The 26,056-nt window shown below is 40.2% G+C and overlaps 1 protein-coding gene across 1 annotated transcript; it reads left to right on the top strand.

Annotated features, from left to right (window-relative positions):
- On the top strand, positions 1-25,305 carry SLC25A33 (solute carrier family 25 member 33). The gene is made up of 7 exons (XM_072425509.1): positions 1-184; positions 15,252-15,434; positions 17,820-17,897; positions 19,566-19,666; positions 22,072-22,138; positions 23,077-23,360; positions 24,762-25,305. Exons 1-7 carry the CDS (start codon positions 141-143, stop codon positions 24,962-24,964), a joined length of 960 nt encoding a protein of 319 aa, XP_072281610.1. The 5' UTR covers positions 1-140; the 3' UTR covers positions 24,965-25,305.
- The last annotated feature ends 751 nt before the right edge of the window (positions 25,306-26,056 follow it).

Here is a 26,056-nt window from a genome sequence, read left to right as displayed (position 1 = left end):
CGCGAGATCACCAGCCGGCTGCGGGGAGAAAACCGGCTTCTGCCGGCCAGAAGAGTGACAGTGCGGGGAGCCCGGAGGGGGGAGGAAGCGGCTGTACGGAGACTATGAGAGCCTGAGATCCGTCCAGGAACCCCGGGGACATGGCACAGAGCAAGGACACCCTGCTGCACCTCCTGGCCGGAGGGTAAGAGCACCGGAATGGTGATTGGGGGAACTTTACTCATGTACCGGCTCACAACTCGGTTATTTTATACCGTCACCTTGTGTATGACACAGCACCGGTCTGATCGTAATGATCAGCCAGCAGGACTATTCTACAACATAATAATTTATATATATATATAATAGAATATATCTGCCCATCACATGGTCTGATTATTATTCATTTATACTCTTATATTACACAAACTGCACTGATATATAACACAGCACCGGTCTGATCATAATGATTAACTCATAGCAATGGTCAGTTCTATTCTAACACATGGCATGATTTCTATGACCTTATAATTATATTGTATCACACTGAGCTATATGTATGTATAACCCAGCACATGGCTACAATATGTCACCCAGGGCTATTCTGCAATATATAATGATTTACATTTATATCTACAATGAATAGTTATATTCTATCACATGGCCTGATTACTATTCTCCTATACTTTTATATTACACAAAACTGCATTGATGTATAACATAGCACTGGTCTGATCATAATGATTAACTCATAGTAATGGTCAGTTCCATTCTAACACATGGTCTGATTTCAATGACCTTATAATTATATTGTATCACACTGAACTACATGTATGTATAACCCAGCACATGGCTATAATGTGTTTATATATATATATATATATATATATATATATATATATATATATATATATATATATATATATATATATATATATATAGTTATATTCTATCACATGGTCTGATCATAATGTATCACCCATTGCTGTGGCTGCAACATATAATAATTCACATTTATTTCTATCTGTAATGAACAGTTATATTCTATCGCATGATCTGATTACTATGACTGTAAAGTTACATTGTATCACAATAAACTACATTTGTGTATTACACAGCTAACCACTACAATGTGTCATCCAGGACTATTCTATAACATATAATAATTCACATTTATTCTCTCTGTATAATGAAAAGATCTATCACATGGTCTGATTTCTGTAAATTTATAGTTTGCATTCCACAAAACTGCATTTATTTTTGACAGCACCTGGCTACAAAGTATCCCCCTGGATTATTGGACCTTATCAATCATCAAACAGATCTTCTGTATTCATAGATACATAGAATCACATTACTATAACCCAGGGGTGTCAAACTCGGGCCCGAGGGCCAAATCCGGCCCGCCAAGTTCTTTTTTTTGACCCCCAAAGGAATCCTAAATATGAATTGCAGCTGGCCCGCCGCTGCATTGAAATAGCGCCGTTACTACAATTCCCAGCATTACTCCTGTCTATAGACCAGCAGCCCTTCTGCCTATGCATGGCCCCGCATTGGACTGTTTTATAGATGCAGGGAGTTGTAGAAGCGGTGCTATTTCAGTTTCAAGTTTGACCCGCAACTTGCTCTAAGTTTTTAGATTTGGCCCTCTGTGTATTTGAGTTTGACACCCCTGCTATAACCCATATCAATACATTGTGGTAATTCATCCAAAAATCCATAGCAATTCATTGATATATTGTATCATATTGATTACTTTACTCCTTATTAATTCATGGTTACATTGTTTTATTACTATAACCACTAATAATTCATATATACATTGGATCACATTACTTCATATTAAATCATTGATAAATTGATTACTGTAATCCATATAAATCTATAGATATTATGTATCACATGGATTATTATAGTACTTTCTCAACCTTATTAAATTTAGGGGAACCATTGAAAACTGTTCATGTCTTCAGGGGACCCCTTCTATAATTATTATATCCACAGCTCAAAGTATATTAGTGTGATGGCCAGTGGGATGAATGTCACCCTTACAGATAGCCAAAAACCTCATTGGTGTCACGTATACTGACCTGAGAGGTGCAAACTGCTCAAGGAACCCCCAGCAACCTCTGCAGGAAACACTGTTATAACCAATATAATCAATTGTATCACATTGAAACACTTCATCATTCATAATGATTGTATTACAGCGCAGAAGCTTTCCTAGGACTAACGGAGGTTGGTGAACTACAAGTACCAAGATGCCAGGCCACAATATATAGCAGCCTCTAATCTCAGTGTTTAGATTGTTTCCTGGCTTTCTGTAACTTGTAGTGCCACTGGATTATGGACCACAGGCATTGGTATGGTATTCTGAGACTTGTAGTCCCCCAATAGACCCTATCGGTATATAATGACACCTGAACTGCTACATCAGAAAAGAGTGCTGGGTCCTTCTGACAGCCTGACATTATCAGGAGGTTTTCAGTACTTTACATTTCTGATCCTTGTAGTTCTACATGCGCTGCTCCCCTGCCATCCTGAACCATAGTATGTTGAATGTTGTGGTTCTGAAACACCTAACATGCCTCTAGATTAGCTTGCTGGTGCTTATAGTTCTTCAATGATCCTACATTGGTGTATGGATGCTTCCATAGCATAGTTGGACTTGTAGCTCTTGGAGGCTAAGGCATGCCCAGCATGTGCCATGGTTTATGTTATTATGGGTAGAGAGGCAGCCATGTGGCCTTGCAGCACTGCAGTCCTGGGATCAGTTGTCACCAGTACATTCCTGCTATCCATGTGTTTGTTAATTCCACAATCACAGGATCAGTCTAAGTAGTTACCCTAGTGTGGGCGAACAATTCAATGCAATATGGAAATATACAGGAAATAGATTTAAATAAAAACCAGCACTGTGAGGTTTCCTGATAGCATGACACATCAGCAGGAAGTTTATAATTTATGTAAGTTTCTTTTTTGGTAAATGAGCAGCTCACTAAGCCTTCTGAAATGTCACCTGGCTGCCATACATTCAGCAGGATATTCATTATTGTAGTGTCTTCTATGTATATTTAATGACACCAACAGGAAGTACAATTCAATGGGGACAATGTCCTTGGGCTGCACAGCAGTTAATGATTCTGAGGTCACATACAGCTCACATGTTGGGACTTTTAGCCTTGTATGTGCTGGCTGCATGCTTGTAATGTGAGCCTTCAGTGCTTATTGTAATGTGAAATTGAGTTTGTAGTTTCCTAGAGGCATTTCTAGGTCTTTTAGGGTCCTTGTGAAGGTCACATGAGAAGTTTTGGCACATGGCTGAGATGTGGGCTTTAGAAGGACCCCTGCTGGCATTTGTGGGTCATTACAAGAGGATGAACAAGCTGCATGTGACTAGTGTTGGGTAAACTAGATTTGTTGTCTCTGCTTATCAGGTGATAGATTTGACATTCTAAATTACCTGGAATTGAGTATTTTGCTTTAAAACTCCTCATCCGACAAACAGGACTTTACCCACCCCCTCTTACCCATCCTGCATGTATTTTATGGCCAGAGGGAGGTGAGGTTCCTAAAATGTTTTTTTATGATAATTCTTTACCCAAATCTGCCATAAAGGCCCCTTAAGAGTGCAGTTAATCCAGCACTGCAGACTCTCCCACCCCTGCCGGTCCCCTTCTGTTGCCTCTCTTTTTGGAACCTCAGAAGACCCCACCGCTGGACGGCCAATAGGATTTGTCCACCTCAAGCAGCCGGTGACACACACTCATAGGTCCTGATTTATTAAAGCTCTCCAAGGCTGGAGAGAATAAACTTTCATCAGTGAAGCTGGGTGATCCAGCAAACCTGGAATGGATTTCCTAAAAGTCATTAGCTATTTGTTAGCAAAGTCCAGGTTTGCTGGATCACCCAGCTTCACTGATGAAAGTGTATTCTCTCCAGCCTGGGAGAACTTTATTAAATCAGGGCCACAGAAGGGGCCTGTGAGTTCTACATGAAGGAAAAGTCAGGATGGGGGGGGGGGGTTTAAATATGATCTAGGTGGTGCAGTAAAGATGAACAAAATGGGCATTTAATTAGAGGGGGCAGAGTCATGCCATACTTACTGGAAGCCTCAATGGATTATCAAGAGCCGATTTTTACCTGGTGTTAGACTGGGTGGAACAGAGATGAGCTCATCACTGTGCTGCTTCTCTTTTCAATGTTCAGTACTAGGTTGGGGGCTTGTCCGGGATGGCCTAGGTTTAAAGGAGATGGGTTAAATATTGCATCAGAATGAGGACATCTTGTGGCAAAAAAAAAGTACTGCAAGAACAGTTTGGATTGAAGCTGAACATTGCAGCAATAGCCTATTTTGTTATTTGATCTTTAATTTATTTTATCTTTGGTTGAAGTTCTAATTGACGGTTATGGCTACTGGTCATGTTTGTAGTGAATAGTTAAGTGATGAAAGATCTATTGCAGAAGCACCGATAGCTGTGCATGGAAAGAATCAGATCTTACTAGAAGCTCCATACATCAAGACAGAGCTGCATCGGTGTCTCCCTTGTCTGCTTTCCTCCTGCTTTTTCATTAATAACATTCTATTTTACGTCAGCTGCAGGATAATTATAGGCAGAGCTCTGCGGCAGGACACATGTGATCATGTGCGTATGTATGTGCCGTGCCATGCTTATTACAGTAACCTAGAAGGAGCCTCTTGTGACGTTCCTGCCTTGTGATGCGGATGGAATGACAAACTTGCGTGTCACCACAGTGAGTGTGGAGGAGCTATTCACAAGTTTCTTTAAATACATTGGCCTTTGTGAAATGTTGAGTCAGATGTGATTTCCGCCCTGCTGAAAAATTGTACCTCTTAACCCTTTCTTGACCAGATCTTACAATCTAAACTGTTGTACATAGAAACTGCATGCAGACTCTTGTAGCAGTTGTTAGAGGAACTACAAATCCCAGGGTGCCCTGCTGGCAGAAGGTTGGCATGCTCAGGAATGAAGGCACTGGCACGCTGAGACTTGTAGTTCATAAAATGAGAGTTGACAGATTATGTTGGGGAGAAGAAGAAAAAAAAAACACATTCACAAGGATCTGTACTTTCTCCCTATTAGATGATAAGTGTTGGTGATTGGTTAGGGAATCTCTGGATATCATATGAGGTGTAAATCTCTCATAATTACTAGATTGCATTCTGCTATTTCCTGGGGTGGCAAACAATGCTGTGAAAAGTTTTTGCATAGTGTGAGGGTTGGGGGTGACATGGATACATGTCCTGAGCTTTCCTGTAGCATGTCACTGGCTTAAAGGGCTGGGCAACCAACAGAAGTATTCAGGATGGCTGCTAGCTTCTCTCCATTGGAGAGCTCTTTGCACCTGTGTTCCCAGCTCCGCCCACATCCACTCCAGACAGGTGTGTATGCAGTAGGTGTGGTGAGACTCCATGGAGGGTAGAGCTGCACCAATTAGCAAAAGGATCAGCCAACCAGCACCTGCTTATAAATAAAACAATGGACTATGCCTTGAAGAAGTAATCTAAGCTGAGAGCCACACAGACACACCTGAGCTTTTCTCAGTGCCCTATGATGTGAACCTTCATACAATATCATCTATTTTTAGATTAGTTTTTTTCAAGACTGTTTTTAGTCCCTTGATTCTATTTATTATTACAACTTGCAGTAAAATTCCATAAAAGCCTGTGTATAGTGTTCTCATTTTCTGTATTACATAACTAGGTGGCCCATGTTACTCAGTGATGATCAGTACAGGCTCGGAGGGGAAGGAAATGTAATGGTCTGGATCCTTCTATGGTACATTGTGTCCCTGCAGTTATATAACCCCTCCTGTCCTGTGTGATGGAGATTACATAACTCCTCTGCAGGCCTTTCTGCAGCATTGCTGTGTGTCTGCGCACAGTGCAGCCTCTGCTTAGGACAGCAACCGTGTTTAATGAGGAACCCCTGAAAGAAATTTTCTCCATTTTATATAGTCAGTATGTGTGTATGTACAATTATGTGTATGTCTCCTATCCCTCTCTTTACCGTGCCCACTTCATTTTTAGGCTCCATACAGATGTCAGATGATTGTCACTGGAAATAACCTTTTGTAGTCATTTCCAGTAACAGATTAATGAATGAGCACTGTACACACAGCACCAATATGTTCTTTGGGGGATGGAAGGGGGGAGGACAAGTGACCAGCACCCTACTGCGGTCATTGCTATGCCACAGCACAATAATCAGCTGTACCCAAAATTTTTGCCCCATACAAGCACAAACAGTTGTCAATGAACTGACACAAATATGTCTCTTTCTTTCCCTTTCCTTCTTTCTATTTCTTTCCTTTTCCTTCTTTCTATTTCTTTTCCCTTTTCGTTCTTTTCCTTTCTCTCTTTCCCTTTTTTCTTTCTTTCTCTTTCTTTCTTTCCCTTTCTTTCCTTTTCTTTCCCTTTCTTTTCCTTTCTCTTTCTTTCCCTTTCTTTTCCTTTCCCTTTCTTTTCCTTTCCCTTTCTTTTCCTTTCCCTTTCTTTTCCTTTCCCTTTCTTTCCCTTTCTTTTCCTTTCTCTTTCTTTCCCTTTCTCTTTCTTTCCCTTTCTCTTTCTTTCCCTTTCTTTCCCTTTCTCTTTCTTTCCCTTTCTTTCCCTTTCTCTTTCTTTCCCTTTTTTTTTTTTTTTTCTTTCTTTTTCTTCCTTTTTCCTCTTTCCCTTTTGTCCCTCTTTCATTCACTTCCACTCTCTTTTTTTGCTTCTGCCCTTGCTCGCTCTCTCTGTATTTCCTTTGCTCTCTTTCTTGCTGTGCTCACTCATTTGCACGCTCACACTCTTTCTCTCATAAATTACTTTTATATAGGGGATTGGTGCATCGGTTGCCAGCGCTCTTTGCAGATGTTGTGGCCTTTTTGAGCACTACAAAAGATTTTACATACATTCCTTTTCCATATACAGTTGCACATTTATGATTTGCATTAACGTTCCAAGATTTTCTGTGCCTCATTAAAGTAGAAGGCGGCTGAACCCTCCTCTGTTCTCTGCTCATATCCACGGAGATCTTAGCACTGCATAGAATTTTCCTTTCATTACATATAAGGTTACTGTGGGCTGGGTGACAGGAAGGAAGGATGTAATAATAATCGTTCCTCCATTAGCCCAGAAACTAGCGACTGATAAGGCGTCCTCTTTTCCATTCTTTTTTTTTTTTTCCATCAATAAAAGTGATTACTAGATGTTCCAATGATATGTGTGCACTCATTACCAACAGGGGTCATTGGGTGCAGTAATGTTCTGTAATGCATAGCATTCAGAAACAACCTATGGATGTTGCTTGTGCACTGTAGTGTTAGGGGAAAAATTTATAGGAATTTTCCAGTTCTGTAGATCCTTTATTTTCGCCTTGTAATCCTATCCTAGAGTGACAATACGCTGCACTGTACCAATAAGAGAAAGGGCATTGTTAATTAATACACCCGAGAGTAACCTCCTGCACCTCTTAAATCTTGGTACTTTATTCGAGATCGTTGCAATATGAAAAAGATTTATATAAGAGCTTCTTGTTACACGACCAGTCATTGCTGCTCTATTTGTGCAGGGTGACTGGTCTTGTATCCGCCCCCTTCTACAGTTTTCTGCAAGCAGCCTGTAGTGGGTGAATCTTCTAAATCCCACCCACAGCTCTGTATCAGCTATGTGCAGCAAATTGATAATGTCACAACTAATACTGTAACATCTGTGTTTGCAAAGACATTTGAGTTTTTCAGCCAGGAGTTCAGCTTTAGCAATATTTTCAGTATTTCATGCATTCACAAGAGTTACGTTAACAAAGCTTTTCATTGAAAAGGGGCTGCAAACGCATCTCAATGGTAATAAAGTAGACATGACCCCTTTGTCTTGCGGAGCACCACAATACCTGTACTCAGTATTCCAAACATCGAGCTATTTGCTTTTTGAATTGTTTTGAACAATTTATTTTCTCCCTGGGGTGATGCATATTTCGCACACAGCACAATTGCTATTTATGTTAATTTTTATGGCATCTTGCTCTGTTCCTAACTGCCGTATCTTTCCCTGCCATTGCCAAGTCTTCATTTTCTGTCCATTTATACACGGCAGTGTTCCTGAGGGACCGTGCACCCAGATGACATCTAGATCTAAATGCTCTTTCTGTAATGGATGCTGTAAAATTGGATATTTAAAGCAGAATTGCCTCTTTTATAAAAGTTTTCCATATTCTTTATTTCATGGACAGAAAGCATTAGGCTTCACACACACGGTACAACCAGAATGACTCCATTATATTGACCATCATTAGGGACAGCTTTAGATGGGGAAATATGAAGCGGGGTCTCCATATTTGCACAACACTCAAACTTCCTGCACCCCTACTATTCTGTCATGCTGGGTCTTGATGAAGGTGGGGTGCCCAGTTTGCCCTACCCTAAAACAGCCCTGACCTATCACCTATGTTAAACAGCCCATCACCTATGGTAAATGAGGGATTGCCTTGAATATATAAATTGTGTTTCCTTCTGCAGCAGTTTTTATCTAAATATACAATAAATCACATTTCCATACATATTATCCTGTAAAAAAGTGAAAGTCGGGTTAATGCCCATTATAAATATAGTTAAGACATGAAAAGCAGATAGCCCCTAGCATCTCATAACTGATGCAAGATTTACAGTATGTTGCATTGTAGTGTAAAGTTATGCTGTTGGATTCCATTCCAGAGCTGCAGCGTTCCTAAGAATCTTTGGCATTGGGCACTTCTGGGAGGATTGAATGTCTGTGACCCCCATCATGCTGTGGTTCCATCCTCCATCCCTCATATCACTATAGGACTGAGCATGACCTTGAGGTAGGAGGAAGGTACCAAAACACATGGCGGGTGTGTTGAATGTGTAAAGCATAAACTGGAACGCTGCATACCTTCCAACAGTCCCAGATTTTTAGTTTACATTCTGAACAGTCCCAGCGCCGGGTGCTGGAAGGCTGATAATAGGTCAGAAACATGGCCAATCATGTAGAAGCATGGAGGTCTTCACTCCCTGCATGCACTGTGGCAGGGAGACACAGACGGCAGGAACCATGATCAGTTGTCCTATGTAGCTAGTATGTTTCTTTTGAGTCAAAAACCAAAAAAGTTCTGATAGTTGCTATGGTCAACAAAGAAACATACTTCTAATACATGGGCCTATCAAAGCTTGATCACCCATCAACTTCATACCAGCAGCAAATTTCCATGCTATGTACATAAAAAATAACATAAAAAAATACCAAAAACCAATAATATTACCATGCTATGTACATAAAAAATAACATAAAAAAATACTAGAAACCAATAATATTACCATGCTATGTACATAAAAAAAAAAACAATAACCTAAATGAAAAAGTTCCATTGTGTATATTTGCCAGCTGGTGCAATGTTGCATCATGTCCCGGCAGCGAGCGTTCTTGGCAGAGATATGAACTTTGTGCACACTTGGACACTGACACCTGAAAGAGAATAGCATTTCAAGGACGGAGGAGCCTAATGACTCGTGGAAAGGAGTCATAACACTGGAGATGTGAATATTTACTCATCTGTAAGAAAATGGACGCCATTGAGGCATGAACAGGCCCTCGTTAATTAATATATGACACTGGTACCATGGTAAACATGGCAACCGATTCTTTAAAGCTGAATGATAAAAATGCCTGGGTACAAATAAGTTACCCTGTTTCTGATATACTCTTACTAGTAGCAACCAGTTAGCTTTTGCTCGGAGATATCTGGTTGCCATGGGTTATTTTGCTAAGCTTTGGCTTTAGACACACTTTATTATTTGAACTTTAGCCTTTGCTGTTGTGCCTAATTACAGCGCCATACCCGCTGTCCTTTATTCCTTTCCAATGAAATATTTATTATCCTGAGCGTAAGATTGGGAGGATTCCCAATCCTGAGGATTGGGCCTGTCAGGCTCATTTGTTGGACGGAGTAATAAGGTCACTGGCAGTGTGACCGGGGGTAATAATATCAGCCAGGCTCGTCTATCGCTAAATTAAGGATAGGTCAGGAAGATGTTGGCTTTGTCATATGCTCGGAGACAGACCGTGTCCCCTAGTATTCCACGCTGCTTGTGGTCACATGCAGGTTGATCAGGAGATGTGAATGTGTGCTGGCTGTTCGATATGACATCAGCAGGATTTATTTTTGTCCTCTCTCCTAGCTATGGTGTGGAGTTTAGTTGCAAATAATGGTGTAGAAGCCTCATATTAGGCCCAATATGACTGTGTTGCTAGGCAACCTGAGGCCTTCAGCAACCTGTAGATCCCGCCTGGGAGTTGTAGTCCCCCAGCAGTTGACAGAATGATTCTAAATAGGTTATCTAAAGCTGATGCTAATATTATCTAAATGTGACGTGAAATATGTGTCAAGTAAACCAATTTTCCTTTGAAATGTTCATGCCCATTTACCTGGAAGTGGGGAGGAAACGTCTCCACACCTTACTGAGTCACCATTTCTGGTGAAGTGTGTTTTCTTAGGAAGGTTGTTATCACTTGTCTCTATGTGGGATTGAAAACATTAAAGAAAAGAGAGTAGGTTTTGGGACTTTTAAGGCCAAATTAGGTATAAATGACATATAGCTTAACATATTTTATTTCAATATCAAACATATAACAACCACATTTCAGCTTAAAAACAAATCAATTAAACAAAATCTCCTGTGCTGGACACCAAATCAATGGGATCTAGATTATTAACCCATTTATTCTGAAACACGTTGATAATCTGGAACCCATTGATTTGGTGACTAGCACAGGAGATATTGTTTATATGATTTGTTTTTAAACTGAAATATGGTTGTTATATGTTTGGTATTGAAATAAAGTATTTTAAGCTATATGTCATTTATACCTAATTTGGCCTGAAAAGTTCTAAAACCTACTCTCTTTTCTTTAATGTTTTCAAAAAACTGGGGACGTGGCCTATTGGCAATTTGAGTAGAGGAGATCTAACTTTACTTTAATCTATGTGGGATTGCAGATCCCAAAATACAGGTCTCAAACCTGATATACACAGACAGAGCCTCCATTTCTAATTCTAATTCTACAATCAGCCAACCAATCTGATCAACATTGGAATCTGTGATCAATTGGACAGATGTCCCCTTAAGCTGCGTACACACTTCCAATTTTTATCGTTGGAAATGAACGACGAACAATCGATTGGGCAAGAATCGTTTGTAAAAAAAGTAACCAACGACGCCGACGAACGAGGATAGTCGTTGGAAATGAACGACCGGACCGGCGGATCGGATTGGACGACGATCGTTGACCATCTATCGTGTGTACGGTCGTTCATTGATCGTCCATGGTCTGAGCATGCGCGGTGAACGAACGTTCGCTCACTTCCTGTGGTGCATGTCACTTCCTGTATCGTTCAAACGATCGCATCTATCGTGTGTACAATATCTGCGAACGATCGTGTCGTTATCTGTATGTACAGGATCGGTGCCATACGATCGTTCGCAGATATCGTGCAGGATCGTTCGTTTACCAACGATAATAATTGGAAATGTGTACGTAGCTTAACACTGCACACATGTACAAGATTCCATCCCTTTACTATTTTTCCTAGATAGAAACAAGGGAAAGGATGTACACAATGTAATCAATTGAATATTGAATGCACATCTTGGTAGTTTTGTCTGATTTGTCCATAATGAAACCCTAAAAATCTGTGTTTAATTATTGTTCATTTCCTTTGGATCCAATCGTTCAGATCATTTTAAACTTCTCTGCAAAATGTTCTTTATGGTTGACTTTTAATACATAATATACATATGATAATGTGTTGTATTATGTATTATACTTTATGTAGCACTAACTTATTATGCAGCACTGTACAATAGATGGATATAGACAATGACACAGGAGGAGATGACCCTGCTCCAAAGAGCTTCCAATCTGAAAGGTGGAGGAGAGTAATATTACAGGCCACCCATACAGTGACCAGGATACAATATTCTTTATGATCAAGGGGCCTTTTTTGCCCCAGTTAGTGTGCAGAATGGGCGGATCCTGTGCAGCCATTTGCAGGGCTTTGGCCTAAAGAGGGGGCTTTGGTGTGCTGGCAGTGCAGAGCCCTGTGCACAGCACTTTTTGTAGAGTACAGAACACGCTGAGCCAAGCTGGGTTTTGTTTGCACAGCACACGGTCACATTGGGAGTTTGTTTCCCGGCCAGGAAATTCTGTTGATGCAGAGCCGTGTCCCAGGTGACGGAATCATTCTAGAGAATGATTCCAGGCCTGGCAGACTCTGCTAACCATTTCACTTGCAAATATGGAAATGCTGGTGGTGGTGGTGGTGATGATCATCGAACATCTCTACTTTACTGTTAACTATATAATTGCAGGGTTTAAGTGAATACAACCGAATCTGAAAGAAAAACTCAATTTGTTGCAAAAATTGCAAGCAACCATATATAAAAGTCTTGGAGCCAGTTATTAAAGTTTGTATCAGGAGTGGATCTTTCTCCAATGTACTAAATGTTGATTTCTCAAGCTTTTCCTGTCTTAAAAAATGTTGCAACGTATGCAGGGGAATTTGCATGTCATTTAATTTCATGGAATGATGGATACATGGTGTGTGTCACATGACATTTCTACTTGATGCCAGGCATAACCATTGTAGCCAGTAGCATGCCATCACAGGGCATTCCCCACCTCCTCAGAATTACAAGCATTTACAAAATAAACAAATAATTTATATGGTTTTGCATTTACCTTTAAGAAGTATGTCATGGTATTATCCTGTGAAGATTCAGTCCTTTTGTCAGTGTGCCAAATGGACTTTGCACGCGCCTCTTCACTTTGTAAATTGTTGCACGGATTGGGTCGTGGTGTTCCCGTTACTCTTCATTCTAGGAAAGCTTACTTTTGGCAGGCATCCTGGTGCAAGAAACCATGAAATTTGCCACAGGTGGTAAATGATCTGTTCTTGGAAGAGAGGACAAAGAACAAAACAAAAAAAGGGATTGAGGCAGCCTTTATTATATAACAAAAGTAAAGTAAATCCATTCTTGTTTGGCAACTAAATATTTTTTTTAGGATGCCAAAATTTGGATGGGCATATGTACCAGAAGAAAAAAATTAGTGGAGATTTAAAACTAAGCATTGCATGACTTGCATTACAAGAATGCTGATTTGGGTTTTGAAAGCCAAAAGAGCATATATGCCAATCTTTTGGTTTTTGTTGGATTGATATTATCCTTACATTATTGTCTTTACAAAAAGAGAGAGATGGATACATAGGATGGGATTCACGTTTGTCATTAAATAATCTGCCCAGTTCCAGAGACCTCACATATGAAAAAAGAACAAAAAAGTAAAAGGAGTCCAGAGACGGTGTACCCCACATTTTTCTCATTCTTTAGCCAGAATCCACCTTCCATCAGCCTATTGGACAGCATGGCTGCAGCACACTCATGAGACATCACGTTCCAATTGGGAATTCCCCAATGGAAAGTAGCAAAACCTGATGGAAACTGAGAATGCGGAGGGCAAATGTTTGAAACAAATGTTCAGGGGGTTACCAAAAGCAGAAATGAAGTTCTTTTAACAGCTGAATATAATAACTATACTTTTGCATTTAATCCATTTTATCTATTGTGGAGTCTATTGTAAAGCTGTAAATCTTAAAAACACTAAAACATTTCTTGGTCTAGAATAAATTGCTGCCATTAAAACACGTGGACGTAGAAGATTCTCCATCATAGAACTTTTCAGTGAATGTCCGATTCACTGCTTTTTAAGTAAACCCCCTGGAGTTCAGTTTGATTTACTTAATCATTTAAAACAAGTTTTTAACTTAGCTGAACACTGATGCTGCACCTGTCTCCCCCATAGAGGCTTATAATGAGTTGAGCTTATAGTACGAGCTGGTTTTTATGGAGTTTATAATTATTAGGAAAAGCACACAGCATTTTTCCCAGAAGAACGGCTTACACAAGAGGGACACATACTTCCAAAACATTCAGTTCCCGTTTTGTTCCATGTTCAGCCTCTTGGCAGGCTGCTGTGTACATTCATAATTTGCTTGTTCCCTCTTCCCACCACTCACTGTAAACAATGTTTGCGACCTTGTCTGAATTCCTTATCAGCCTCCTTTATCAGCTGTTGGAAATATCTTTAGAACATTCCTACCTTGTAATCACAAAACAAAAACATGCTGGAAGACATAATTAAGTATTTCCTATTACCAGTTCACGTGTATAGACATAGGGCCTGATTTATGAAAGCTCTCCAGGGCTGGAGGGGATACACTTTCATCAGAGAAGCTGGGTGGTCCAGCAAACCTGGAATGGATCTGGTCCAGGATTCAAAATATTTGCTAGCAAATTACTTTGAAGGAAACCATTCTAGGTTTGCTGGATCACCCAGCTTCACTGGTGAAAGTGTATTCTTCCAAGCCTTTGAGGGCTTTCATAAATCAGACTCATAGTCCCTAGTAATTTCACCTTACAGCACCAGGGTGTCCGGTTCAAATCTGAGCCAGTACAGATTTGTATGTTCTCCATATTTTTGTATGAGTTTGCTTTGGAACTCCTTCCACAACCCAAAAAATAAAAATTATAGTGGTAGATGAATTAGCTTTCCACCCCAAATTGGCCTTGAACTTATTTAGGTGCATTAGATTTTGAGCACCTCTGTGAGATATGGCTAAAAGCACTGCATAATATGTTGGTTTTTTATATCCATGGTAATTGTTTTAAAACACAGAGTGAATGGAATAGGGTGGATTAATTGTGATTAAGGCAAGTGCTGGTATATTATTTGCAGCATCCAATACGATTCACCCTTCTTCCCAGGATAGTACAAGACCGTGAAATAAAGAAACTGGTTGCTTGTCATTGCAAACCTCTTGCATATCCTTCCTTGTTACATAAATGAACCCAGCTTATTGTAGTGCAATGTGAAATTCAGTCATGGTAATGCTGGTTGTTGGTTTTCTATAATTAAGTGTCATCTGGTATTTTGTAGTGTTCATGAACTAGGTGGTGAAGGTGGTGCATCTTTTCCCTCTCCATTCCAATATTCAATCAGATCATGTGATAATTAGGCATTTTGTTTAGTATTTGCAGACATGCTACAAGTCATACAATTTTGTATATCACCCACCCAACCTCTTTTGTATTTAGGTGTTTGATAAAAAGACCCTGCACGTTCCTAAAACATTGGCATTTGCTGTCATATGCTTCTCTTTAGCCATATTCTAATGTGACATTTTGTTTGGTGTCCCCAGGTGTGCCGGCACAGTCGGAGCCATCGTCACGTGTCCTCTAGAAGTGATAAAGACACGGTTACAGTCCTCAGGAATAGCCCTTCAGCCAGTTTACTACCCTCAGGTACAGCTGGGGACACTCAGCGCAGGAGGAGTTGTGCGGCCGGCTACTTCCGTCTCCCCTACGGTTCTACAAGTTCTCAAGTAAGTCCTCACTGAAGTCTTTTAAGTTACAGATCGAATACAGCAATCTGTAGAAAGTTCTAGTTGCCCAAAACTGAACCTATACAGAAGAAAGTACCTCTCCTAAAATTACTAGTTACCTGGCTGTTTCTGAGTCACTGACTTGAATAAGTACACAAGTTGAGGACACCAGCACATAAGCATGTATAGGTGTCTGCGAATTTGGAGGACAGAAAGCAATCATTACCCAGCAGAAGTATCATCATTTCCCCAGTCTATCAAATCAGTCTTCTTTCTGCGCTGTCCCCATCAGAGGAGTGTATGATCACTTCCTTTTCTTGGACAGGATATCTTGATAGATTTTACCAATGGGGACAACAGTAGAACCATAGAAATATTTTACCATACCGACTCCACTCAGGGAAGTGAAGACAACTTCAGTAAAGGTCATCTTGTCCTTTTAAATATCAGATTTTGCTAGTTATGGCACATAACTTATAATTATCGCTTCTTGCACTGTTTGCATTATTCTGGCTTCTATTGTACATTCTGCGTGCAGAATCCGGTCTCTACAAGCAGTAAATCTGCTTTGAGCTGGAAATGGTTTTATACATATACACTGACTAGAACCGCTTTTATACACAGCTCACTGTCTGAATCCTTTGTGTCAGCACAATAAATGTCTGTGTAAATCCAGGACAAGTTCTAAGTGTATGAGCTTCTGTAACTGTTGCTGCTTTAACATTGCTATTCTGCAACAAAGGGTAAATATTATTTTCATCATTATTACAGTAACACAGAGAGAGTTCATTTCATGGTCCCAACCTAATGCATATTTTGTAAAGCGAGGTCAAGGGACCTTCATTTCCCCTGACATCCCAGGAAGATTTGCTAGTTATTTAAAGAGATTTTTATGTACCTACCCCCTTTTTATTATTATTTACAGGGAATTGTCCTGTCCTTGACATACCTACATAGATAGATAGATAGTTGCATAGAAATGTCAGGACGGCCTGGGGGAGGCTTTCATAGTCTAATTTACAGACAGGAATATCACCGCTTACCATAGTCATATAAATCTTTTGTATGGCTATTTGGGTTCTCACTTTCCCCACTGGCTACAAAAAGACAGAGCTTTAAATCTAAACCCTAGGCAGATATTAAAAATATGCCAATGATATGCAATCTTAAATGGAAGGGTTGAACCCCGATTTGTTTAATTTTTTTGCCATCAGTGTACCATTAAGGTACGATCACGTTCTGCTACTTGGAAGAAACATGCTGATGATCCCCAATTGCACAGGATTTCAATACCTTTATACTTTGTAGTACTATTTACTATTTACTACTATGTGTATTTTTAAAAAGTCAATGAAAATGCCTGTATTTTGTTTATTAACATTCTGTAATCCCCAGCAGCATCAGGAACCAATGAGGCTGTACTTCAGGCACATGTGTTGATAGTAGAGGGGAATAACCTCATTAAAGTATTGCTCTTTGATTGCCCAGTCATCAATCTGGGTGTTTCTGACCAAGTTGAGATGCTGCAGGGGAGGTACTGGGACTGCCTATGTTATCAGCAGGGATGATTATATTTAATGTTGCTTGTCTGGTACAGTTGACAATGGGAAAATACGGTTCCTTCAGTTTTCTGGCATGAATTTGGGATCGCATTTTCAATACAGGGACTGTAGTACACTGTTTGGCCACTTATGTTTTGATGGCGCTGTTCTGCAGAAACACTAAATACTCGCCGAGACGTCCCTGCTGCCTGCTCCCTGGAACTGTGCCAGTTGTCCGCAGGTGCTGGAAGAGGAAGGCTGGCCTTTGTGTGGAGGTAAGTATAATTTTCAAAAATCTGGTGCACTTTAGGTCCAGAGGTTGCTGGATTTTTGATTGTCAACTGTATTTGGATTTAAGGTATCCAAGAAAAAAGCCTGTGAACTGTGTGTATGTACGGTTTTTTTTTTAGCTCTTTACAGCTTTTTACAAAAATCTTTTTGCTGACAGGCTGTTTTCTGTTTGTCCCGAGTTCAGTAAGGCAGACATTGTCTTACAATAGAATGTGTCTTAAAGGTCACCTGTTCTGGAGGCGTAACTTCAAGCATAATAAAGCTCTATTTTATAGGAGTTCAGATTTATTGGCCTGGTGCATGCTCCAAAGGTGAATGGCCTGGAACTGATAACTACCAAGAATCCCATGCAAACAATATTTTGAAATGGAAATGCCTGTGAAAACTAATGCAGGAATTAGGAGCAGACGTACAGATTGTTTCTGACTGATTAATACCTGATTGTTTCCAATTAAATAATAACTTTTGAACGATTTACAGTTTAATGCTTTATGTGCCATAAACAACTCTTGCACAACTTCCTTTATCTAACCCAGGTATTTTATGTTTACAGATCCATCCTTGAAAAAGAAGGACCAAAATCTCTTTTCCGGGGCCTGGGTCCTAACCTAGTCGGTGTTGCTCCTTCCAGGTAATGACAATGTCCATGATATGGTTTTATCATTTTCTATTTGATCACACATCGAGATATGTAAACCTTTATGCATCAAAAAAACAAATATATACATTATTATGACAACTGAAATAATATATTGAACTCAATCCCAAGGGTCACATTACAGATCCAGCCCTGCTTGTTCAAAAAAAAAAAAATTTAAAGACCAAATATGTTCTAAACATGTGCCATGCCACTGACCAAGCTAGAAAATGGAATCAAGACAGATACTCATAAAATAAATTACATAAAAGATTCACTCCTTTGGATACAATAGGTCCTTTATATAGTAGGATCATGGAACTTTGATTAAATGAAGATCCATTTCAGGTACCCTCTTTCCAGTGCTAGTAGCTTACAAATGCATGTCACAAGTAAAGCTTTTATAAATCAAAAAGAAATATCTTGTCCCTCAAGGATTCAGTCATTGGCGACATCACCATCTTACACCTTGCTTCCTAGAAAAGATGACAACTAGAGCTCCCTTCAATGGGTTGCAGTAAATTTTTGTAGGATTTTGAATGCCTAGTGTGCTCTGGGAATCCTTTGTCATTAAATTATATAAAATATTTATTTGTAAAACAAAGGCTGTACACATATAGCAAAAGGAAATACCAACAACACTTTTTAACAATATATGACCATATATTATTATTATTATTATTATTATTAATAATAAACAGGATTATTCTAGCGACAACATATTAGGCAGTGCTGTACGTTAAATAGGGACCATATACCAATATAAACACAAAGAAAATTGACTCTAAACATCCAATGACCAGGGATTAGTATATCCAACAATAATGACAATGAGCATATTTGAACCTATGGTTGTTAATGCCGTTTATCTAATTCACGTATTAGTTTGACCTCCCTTGAATGGTGTTTGTATACTTCTCTTTCTTTGTAGCAGTTTTTATCAGTGGCTGATAAGTGTGGTCAACTCCTGGTATTAACTCTACAGGTCGCTGTATGTATTTTTTCTGTAGAAGCAAACATGGAATGGACTCTGACACTACCTGTTACAGTAAAAGATTAGTTTGTGCTCTCTGGGTGGCTTATGGGAAAATTGTATAAATGTCTGAAACAGTGGAAGTGATTAAGATAATTTTCCAGAAAATGATGACCACAAGCAATTTAATGACTTAATATAAAAATCTAGCAGCTGCCTCCTAATATTGCAGCTCTCCGATCCATCTGTGAAATGTCTCAACTGAAAGTTGTATCGGTACATTAGTTTATATTGTCACCTCTATGGGTGTATGTGTTCTACTTGGGGAAATATACTTCCATCCTTTCCTTATGACACCCAGACAAGAAATGTTAAACCCTTCCCAATTCTATTTAAGTCTTTCCTGATAAGCATTTTCCCTAGACTAATTATATCATCTTCCACATCTTTGTGAACATGACAATACCTTTATGACTCCGTAGTGCAGGCAGGTGATATAGGACGGTATCGGCACATCATTATTATTTTCCATTGTTACTAGCTGTGTGTTGATAACAGAGCAGGACGTTGATCTGCTGGAACATGGCCGCCTCTGGCTTTGGTCCTGTCTGGCTGCCGTGCAGACGTCTGCCGTGTGTTTGTACACAGTCTCTGGTTGATATTAATGTTTGCTCTTCTTTCCTCCTCAGGGCTGTCTATTTTGCTTCGTACTCAAAAGCCAAGGAGCAGTTCAATGCAATTTTTGTTCCCAACAGTAACATCGTGCACATGTGTTCTGCGGGATGTGCAGGTAATATGAATAGAGATTTCCTTAGTATGAAAACAGTCTCTAATAAAGCAACTGTTGTTAAATAAAATGTTCAAAATGTGCCCCCTCAGAAGCAGATGGTCAAATATATATCTTTCTGTGCCACTCAAGCTGTAATAAAGGGGAAATGCTACCCAAAGAAGATTTAGAATCTGACACTAGTGGCATACTTGCTCCCCCACTAGGCTTGTTGGTTTGATCCTCTGCCCCTTAAGTCACCACTGTGTCCTGCAGTAACACAGAGCTAGAAGAAGGAACCACTGAGTGCAGCAGGGGTTACAGAAGTTTGACCATCTCAAAGGTGTCAGATTCTGCAAGTAGTGGTTCAACTTGTGATGGCAGAGATTTGCAACATGGGCAGCAGAAGAGATATATATTACTTTTCTTTTCAGAATTATGTATATAATTTGTGAAATGTTAGGGTTGTAGGTCAAGACTGCAGAGTTAAAAAGCAAAGTAAAGAGAACCTGTAGTTTGGATAGCAGGCACGACATGCAATTTACATTGTAAAACCAGATTTGCACATCAAAACTGATGGGCTTCCAGGTATGCCAGAAGCGGTGACACAACTCCTTCTGGCTACCCTCTGTGCCCTGGCACCTTCCATGACTACTCCCAGTGACCTACCTCCCTCTTCTGTCCACCCATTGTGCATTGAACCCTTTTTCTTGGCTATTCACAGTTCACTGACCCCCTGTGTGCATGCACCTCCTTTGGCTCCCAGTATTGCCAGTTAGAAATCTGTAGTCTTGCCTCTACAGCATCCATAAAAAAATTCAGCATGGGTAGGATAATATGTCCTATTGCACAGACCCCCAGACTTGCTCAGCTATTAATTTTATCACAGTATGGGGGGAAATGGCCAATTTTCAGTTTTGACTTAAGTGTAACTTAATGTTGCCTGTCAAAAGCCTTAACACCACTCCTTCCACCACCAAGCACTATTTTATGCTGTCTCTCATATGAATTGCACACATTTAATAAGAATTCCAGATATGTATGGAATTCCCATTAACATTATATATTTTTCAAAATTGGTTAACAAAATATTCCAGCATTTTCCTTTAAAGACCCTTAACACATTCCTGTGTGCCGCTGCTAGTTCCCTCTTCCTTAATGGCCGGTTCTTAAAGGCAGAGAACAAGCCGTTCATTGTCCCATTTCTGAGTCCACGTCTGTTGGGTCCAGTGAATGGGGCTGGGGTCCTTGGAACAGAGAGAGTGCAATGGCTGGAGCCAGCTGGCTGGTTTACAAGGAGAAAAGCAGTTTAATGAATTTTATCATTTCTGGAGCCAGCCGGCTGCTTTTATTATAGTACAGAGAAACCTGGAGCATTAGACTGATGTTATCGGGTTCTGCTGATGTAGAGGTGCAGCCTCCATTCTCAGTGATGGATATATAAATATTAATAGGAAAATGTCTCGATTTGTCTGTATTCCACATAGAGCTCTAGAATCTTTAAAAAGTTATATCATATATATATATATATATATATATATATATATATATATATATTCTCTTAATTATCTTATTACCTTTTATTTATAAAGCACCCACATATTATGCACACTGCACAATAAGTAGGGGATGCACATGTCAAACCTTTATTTAAAATAAAGCAATGATATAATAAAAGAATTGCCAGAATCAAGAGACAGGCAGCAAATAAATCTTTTGATATAAGGTTTTATCTGCAGTACTCCTGCTGCTAATTGTCTGCATGCTATTCTGGAACTTGTAGTTCCTTGGCTGGAAGGCTGCAAACTGTCCTGCATCCTAACAGCACTGCAGGGGGTGTGTGTATAGAAATAGCTGCCTGCCTCAATGCAGTACATTGATCTAGCCGAGAAATTGCTCAGGCCAGCTGAATTGTATGGCTGACTGCCTTACTGTAAATAGACACTGTACATAGATGAGCCAAAAAACAAGGTTGTGTAACAGGGTGAGCACAATGCAGTGCAGTTAAACACCGCCATCTCATGGCAGACTCTGGGTATTGCAGTCATTGCAGCAGTGAGGCTGCTCCTGTGCAAAACCATTAGGAACCTGTCTCTTTAACCTTCATCCTGCAGGCAATTCATCTACTGATAAAGAATACTAATTACATTAGTGTAAAGCTAAATGCCAGGCAACACAAAACACATTGATGAAATGCATATATAGGAACTGTCTAACCTGCCAAATTTTGGAGTTTATGGAAATACGATTTACACAGAATAGCACAGCTGGGGTCATTTGCCTTTCTTTTTTATTGTGTTGTATTGTTTGGTGCAACAGTCTTGGTGGTGTCTTCTGAACTGTGAAATTTGTAGCAGGTGGTGCAGCAAATGATTGACAATGCTTGTTTTACAACTGATAATAAATATTATTCTCTTCTTTCTTCTCAGCATTTGTGACAAATACAATGATGAATCCAATCTGGATGGTGAAAACGCGAATGCAGCTTGAGAGAAGGTGAGGCTGTGTTTTCTTGTGTCCTTATAGTGATGTGTTATTTGCTGCAGAAATCTCCCTGCAAATTGTTTCTGTTGTTTGGTAAACTGAACCCAACCACTAAAATACAATAGATTGTGTTGTCCCTTTTATTGATACGTAACTGAAATTAACTTCAGGGTGGTAAATGCTCCAGATGGTGGTCCTTAACCGTACTTTTGGTCCCTGTAATGATGGCAGTACCTCCAGATTTCTAGACAGATCAGACTTCTTGGTCACCTGTAAACCCCCTGAACATTTCTGTAATAAAGATAGGAAGTTAGAAATGAGAATACCAAGAATGGAGTAGAAAACTCCAGAGATATCATGTCCCGGAAAACAAATATCCAAATTTAGTCTCTGCTAAAACCATTTTGGGGGGGGATTGGTGCCAGAGGAAAGAATGCCCCTTTACAGTGGTGGCTAAATACACCACCTTTATATACAACTAAAACATCATTATAGTTATGCAGCCAGCTCTGTTGACCCCAGAACTGTTCATGCATCATCAATGGAAGGTTAATCAGCCACAGTTTAAGGAACCCCTATCAACCTGTAGAGGAACCCTGTGGTTCCACGGAGCCCTGGTTGAGAATGCAATAAAGGTAAAAATACCTAATATAAACAATCTGCAAGATTTTCCCTCACTTTCCCTGTGACACCCATGCAGGAAATAAAGATGGCAGCTGTCACTGTCCAAGCAAGGACAAGTCTAGAAAACTCAAACCGAGCCCTTATCCTTTCCTGCTTTATGCAACTTTAATAATTTGCTCCAGCAATCTGGTAGATATGCATTGCAGTACAATAACATAATTCTCAATCCTTTGATGTGCAATCCAGCCTACTTATATTAATTACAACCATGTATCTGTTTGCCAAAACTATTTAGTCTATTTCTATGTACTCTTTTGCGTTCTTAGGGTCAGAGGGTCCAAGCAGATGAATGCCCTGCAGTGTGCCCGCTATGTGTATCAGACGGAGGGGATGAGAGGTTTTTACAGGGGCCTCACAGCCTCCTATGCTGGGATCTCAGAGACCATCATTTGCTTTGTAATCTACGAAAGTCTAAAGAAGCACCTGGAGGAAATCCACCTATCCACGACCAACGGCAAAGCCGGCGAGAAATCCTCCTCCAACTTCCTAGGATTAATGTTTGCTGCCGCATTTTCCAAAGGATGCGCCTCCTGCATTGCCTATCCACACGGTGAGTGTCCGGAAGAGCAGGGTCACTCCGTGTCATGTTACTTGAAAAAACACTGATGGCTGTCTGGCAAATTATTAACCACAAAATGTGGGGGTGTTGTGTTGACTGTGTAAAGAGGCAATTAGAGGGAAAAACATCTCTTCACACTTGGGAAAACATTGGGAAGGGAAACTGTGACCCCCCCCCCAATATAGCTTAAAGGAGCACAAAACAGGAGGTATTGTCATGTAGCTGCACTTTCAGATAAAATTGTCTGCCAGGCATGTGTGCACCTTCAGTAAGCTGTTGTCAGGTCTATCAGAGCCCAACAGCTAGGCTACATGCACACGTGCAATAATAATGACTGCACGATGCATGAACGAGCGCTGTACATACAGCGCCGCTCTGCTCTATGGGGAGGGGGCGAATGATGGAGCAGCTGCTGCGCTTTCTCCCCTTTGCTTGCATTACGAACGTTCGTCACCCATCATCCGTGGATTTGCCAGGATGCTCGTTTGGAAGTTGGATGACGAGTACTGTACACACGCAAGATTCTTGTCCGATATCAGCCCTGAGCCATTAAATGTGTGTGTATATAGCCTAAACTGTAGTATTGTACACCAATTACAAGGTAGTGATTAGGCTTTGTCAGTCTGCAACAGGAAAAGGCTGTTACTGTCAGGATGTTCAGGTGAAAAACTTTGCAATAGACCCCCCAAAATGCTTAAAGCTGAACTCTGTCTGTACCTTCTGTCTTGCACAGTTGTACAGGTTCCTCTGACCTGACATCCAACCGTCAAAGCAAAGAAAAAATCCCTCAAAGCCATCCCACTTCTTTTTTACCAAATGCAGGCAGATTGTGGCTGCTGGCAGGGTACTATCCAAGAAGCTATGTACTGCACCCTGCCACCACCTTCCACCAGCCACAATCTGCCTGCATTGCATAAAGAAGCTAGGACACCAAGTGATGGTGTCACTGGGTCCTAAATAAGGTATATAATAAAATCAGAAATAAAAAAACATGTTGATATGGTAGGCAAAATTAAACAGATTCAATTCCAGCATTAGGAAACTGCATACAGAAAGGCATGGTGGCAAACATCCCAAAATAGAGTTTGGTTTTACATAAACTTTATTTAAAAAAAAAGAAGACCCAAAACCAGTATAGTTTCCCTTTAGGCCACCCTTATGTTGTGACTCTTCCACTCCCTATAGATATAGATGATAAATGAGACACTGGCATCCACCACTCAGCTGTCTCAGTGGCTAATTCTGTGTGTTGGCATTTGGTCACATGATCTCTGCAGACATACAGACAGAGCCAGGTGGTATTGGGCTGTGAAACTGTCATAACAAATGAAAATCTTTGTATAAGTGCGAGAGGTTTATGCAATATCTGACTCCTTGTCTTTCTTATTACAGAGGTGATCCGCACCAGACTGCGAGAAGAGGGCAGCAAGTACAAGACCTTCTGCCAGACAGCACGTTTGGTGGCACGGGAAGAAGGCTACGCTGCATTTTACAGAGGACTTTTAGCCCAGCTTTTTAGGCAAATCCCCAACACTGCCATTGTCCTTTCTACGTATGAACTCATAGTCTATCTGGTGCGTGACAAACCCAAGTAAACGGGCGAGCCGCCCGTCCGCCCACCCCCATGGACATTCGCATTGCGCACTGACCAAACATAGACTGGCGTACTGTAACGGCCACCCGGCCGCACCATCACCCAGAGGATATCATGTTTTGGACTCTCTTTTCTTTCTGGGAGATTTTAGTTATCGTTAATGTTAGTAATTCATTTGTATATTTTGTTATTTTAAAAGAAAAAACTTGCAGAGTCGTGATTCCCACTGATGCTGCTAGATAACGAAATCCCGCTATTTAATTTACCTGTCCCTGAGCGGCATGGTATTTTTCACGAGTTGCATCTAATTTATATCTATAAAAGGAGAAGAGTGAAGACTTATTTATGATTCTGGTGTCTGAATATAAAGGTACAGCATTGCAGTATAATCTATGACCAGCAGGTGGCGGAAGAGCACACAAGACTCATGCACACCATAGGATCATATTCTGTGCAGTCAAAAAGTATCAATTCAATGGGGGGTATCTTCTATACCTAGGCAAGGGGTACTTACAGTCTGCAAGATTGGGGAATGCTGATCAGTTGGAAAATGTTACACAAAGCAAACAATCAGATTCCAGCTTTTATTTTTAATGTAAAAGAGGATGAAAGCAATTTTTTTTTTTGCTTTGGACAACTAATTACTCTTTACATTACTTTATAATTAAAGTTGACCTGAACTTACATGTAAAATAAATGTAATAATAATGGTTTTGCTAGAATGGAAAAAATGCAGAAACAGTTACTGTTTCTGGGGTAACCGTTGTTTCCAAGCTCTCTAAGGTGCTGCTTACAAGCCAAGTCCCATGACTTCTGCTCTCTCTTAGATACTAAATATAATCAGCACTGGAAGAACCTTGAACGTTTTTTCTCCATCCCTGAAAAATTATTAAAATAACATGTAAGCTGCAGTTAAGAGCTTAAGGAGCAAATAGCTAAAGACACATTTAAAATATATGGGAACAGTTTCACCTGCCAAGGGATTTGTATTCCAGTCCAGCCATTCCCAAGCTTTACACAGACCTGCCAGACATCACAGCCAGGCTGATGACCTAACTGTTCTGTTTAGCAACTTGGCATTAAAGCTGGGATA

This window comes from Pyxicephalus adspersus, chromosome 11 (assembly GCF_032062135.1).
Source record: "Pyxicephalus adspersus chromosome 11, UCB_Pads_2.0, whole genome shotgun sequence".
Classification (NCBI taxonomy): domain Eukaryota; kingdom Metazoa; phylum Chordata; class Amphibia; order Anura; family Pyxicephalidae; genus Pyxicephalus; species Pyxicephalus adspersus.
The sequence above is the reverse complement of the archived record's forward strand: the minus strand, read 5'-3'. Positions and strand labels throughout refer to the sequence as shown.

What these genes read in the sequence shown, in the direction of transcription:
- SLC25A33 (XM_072425509.1), top strand. Translation starts at nt 141, where the DNA reads ATGGCACAGAGCAAGGACACCCTGCTGCACCTCCTGGCCGGAGG. An exon ending in GTGTTCTGCGGGATGTGCAG is followed by an intron (nt 19,667 to 22,071) that starts GTAATATGAATA and finishes CTTTCTTCTCAG; the next exon opens with CATTTGTGACAAATACAATG. An exon ending in CGAATGCAGCTTGAGAGAAG is followed by an intron (nt 22,139 to 23,076) that starts GTGAGGCTGTGT and finishes TTGCGTTCTTAG; the next exon opens with GGTCAGAGGGTCCAAGCAGA.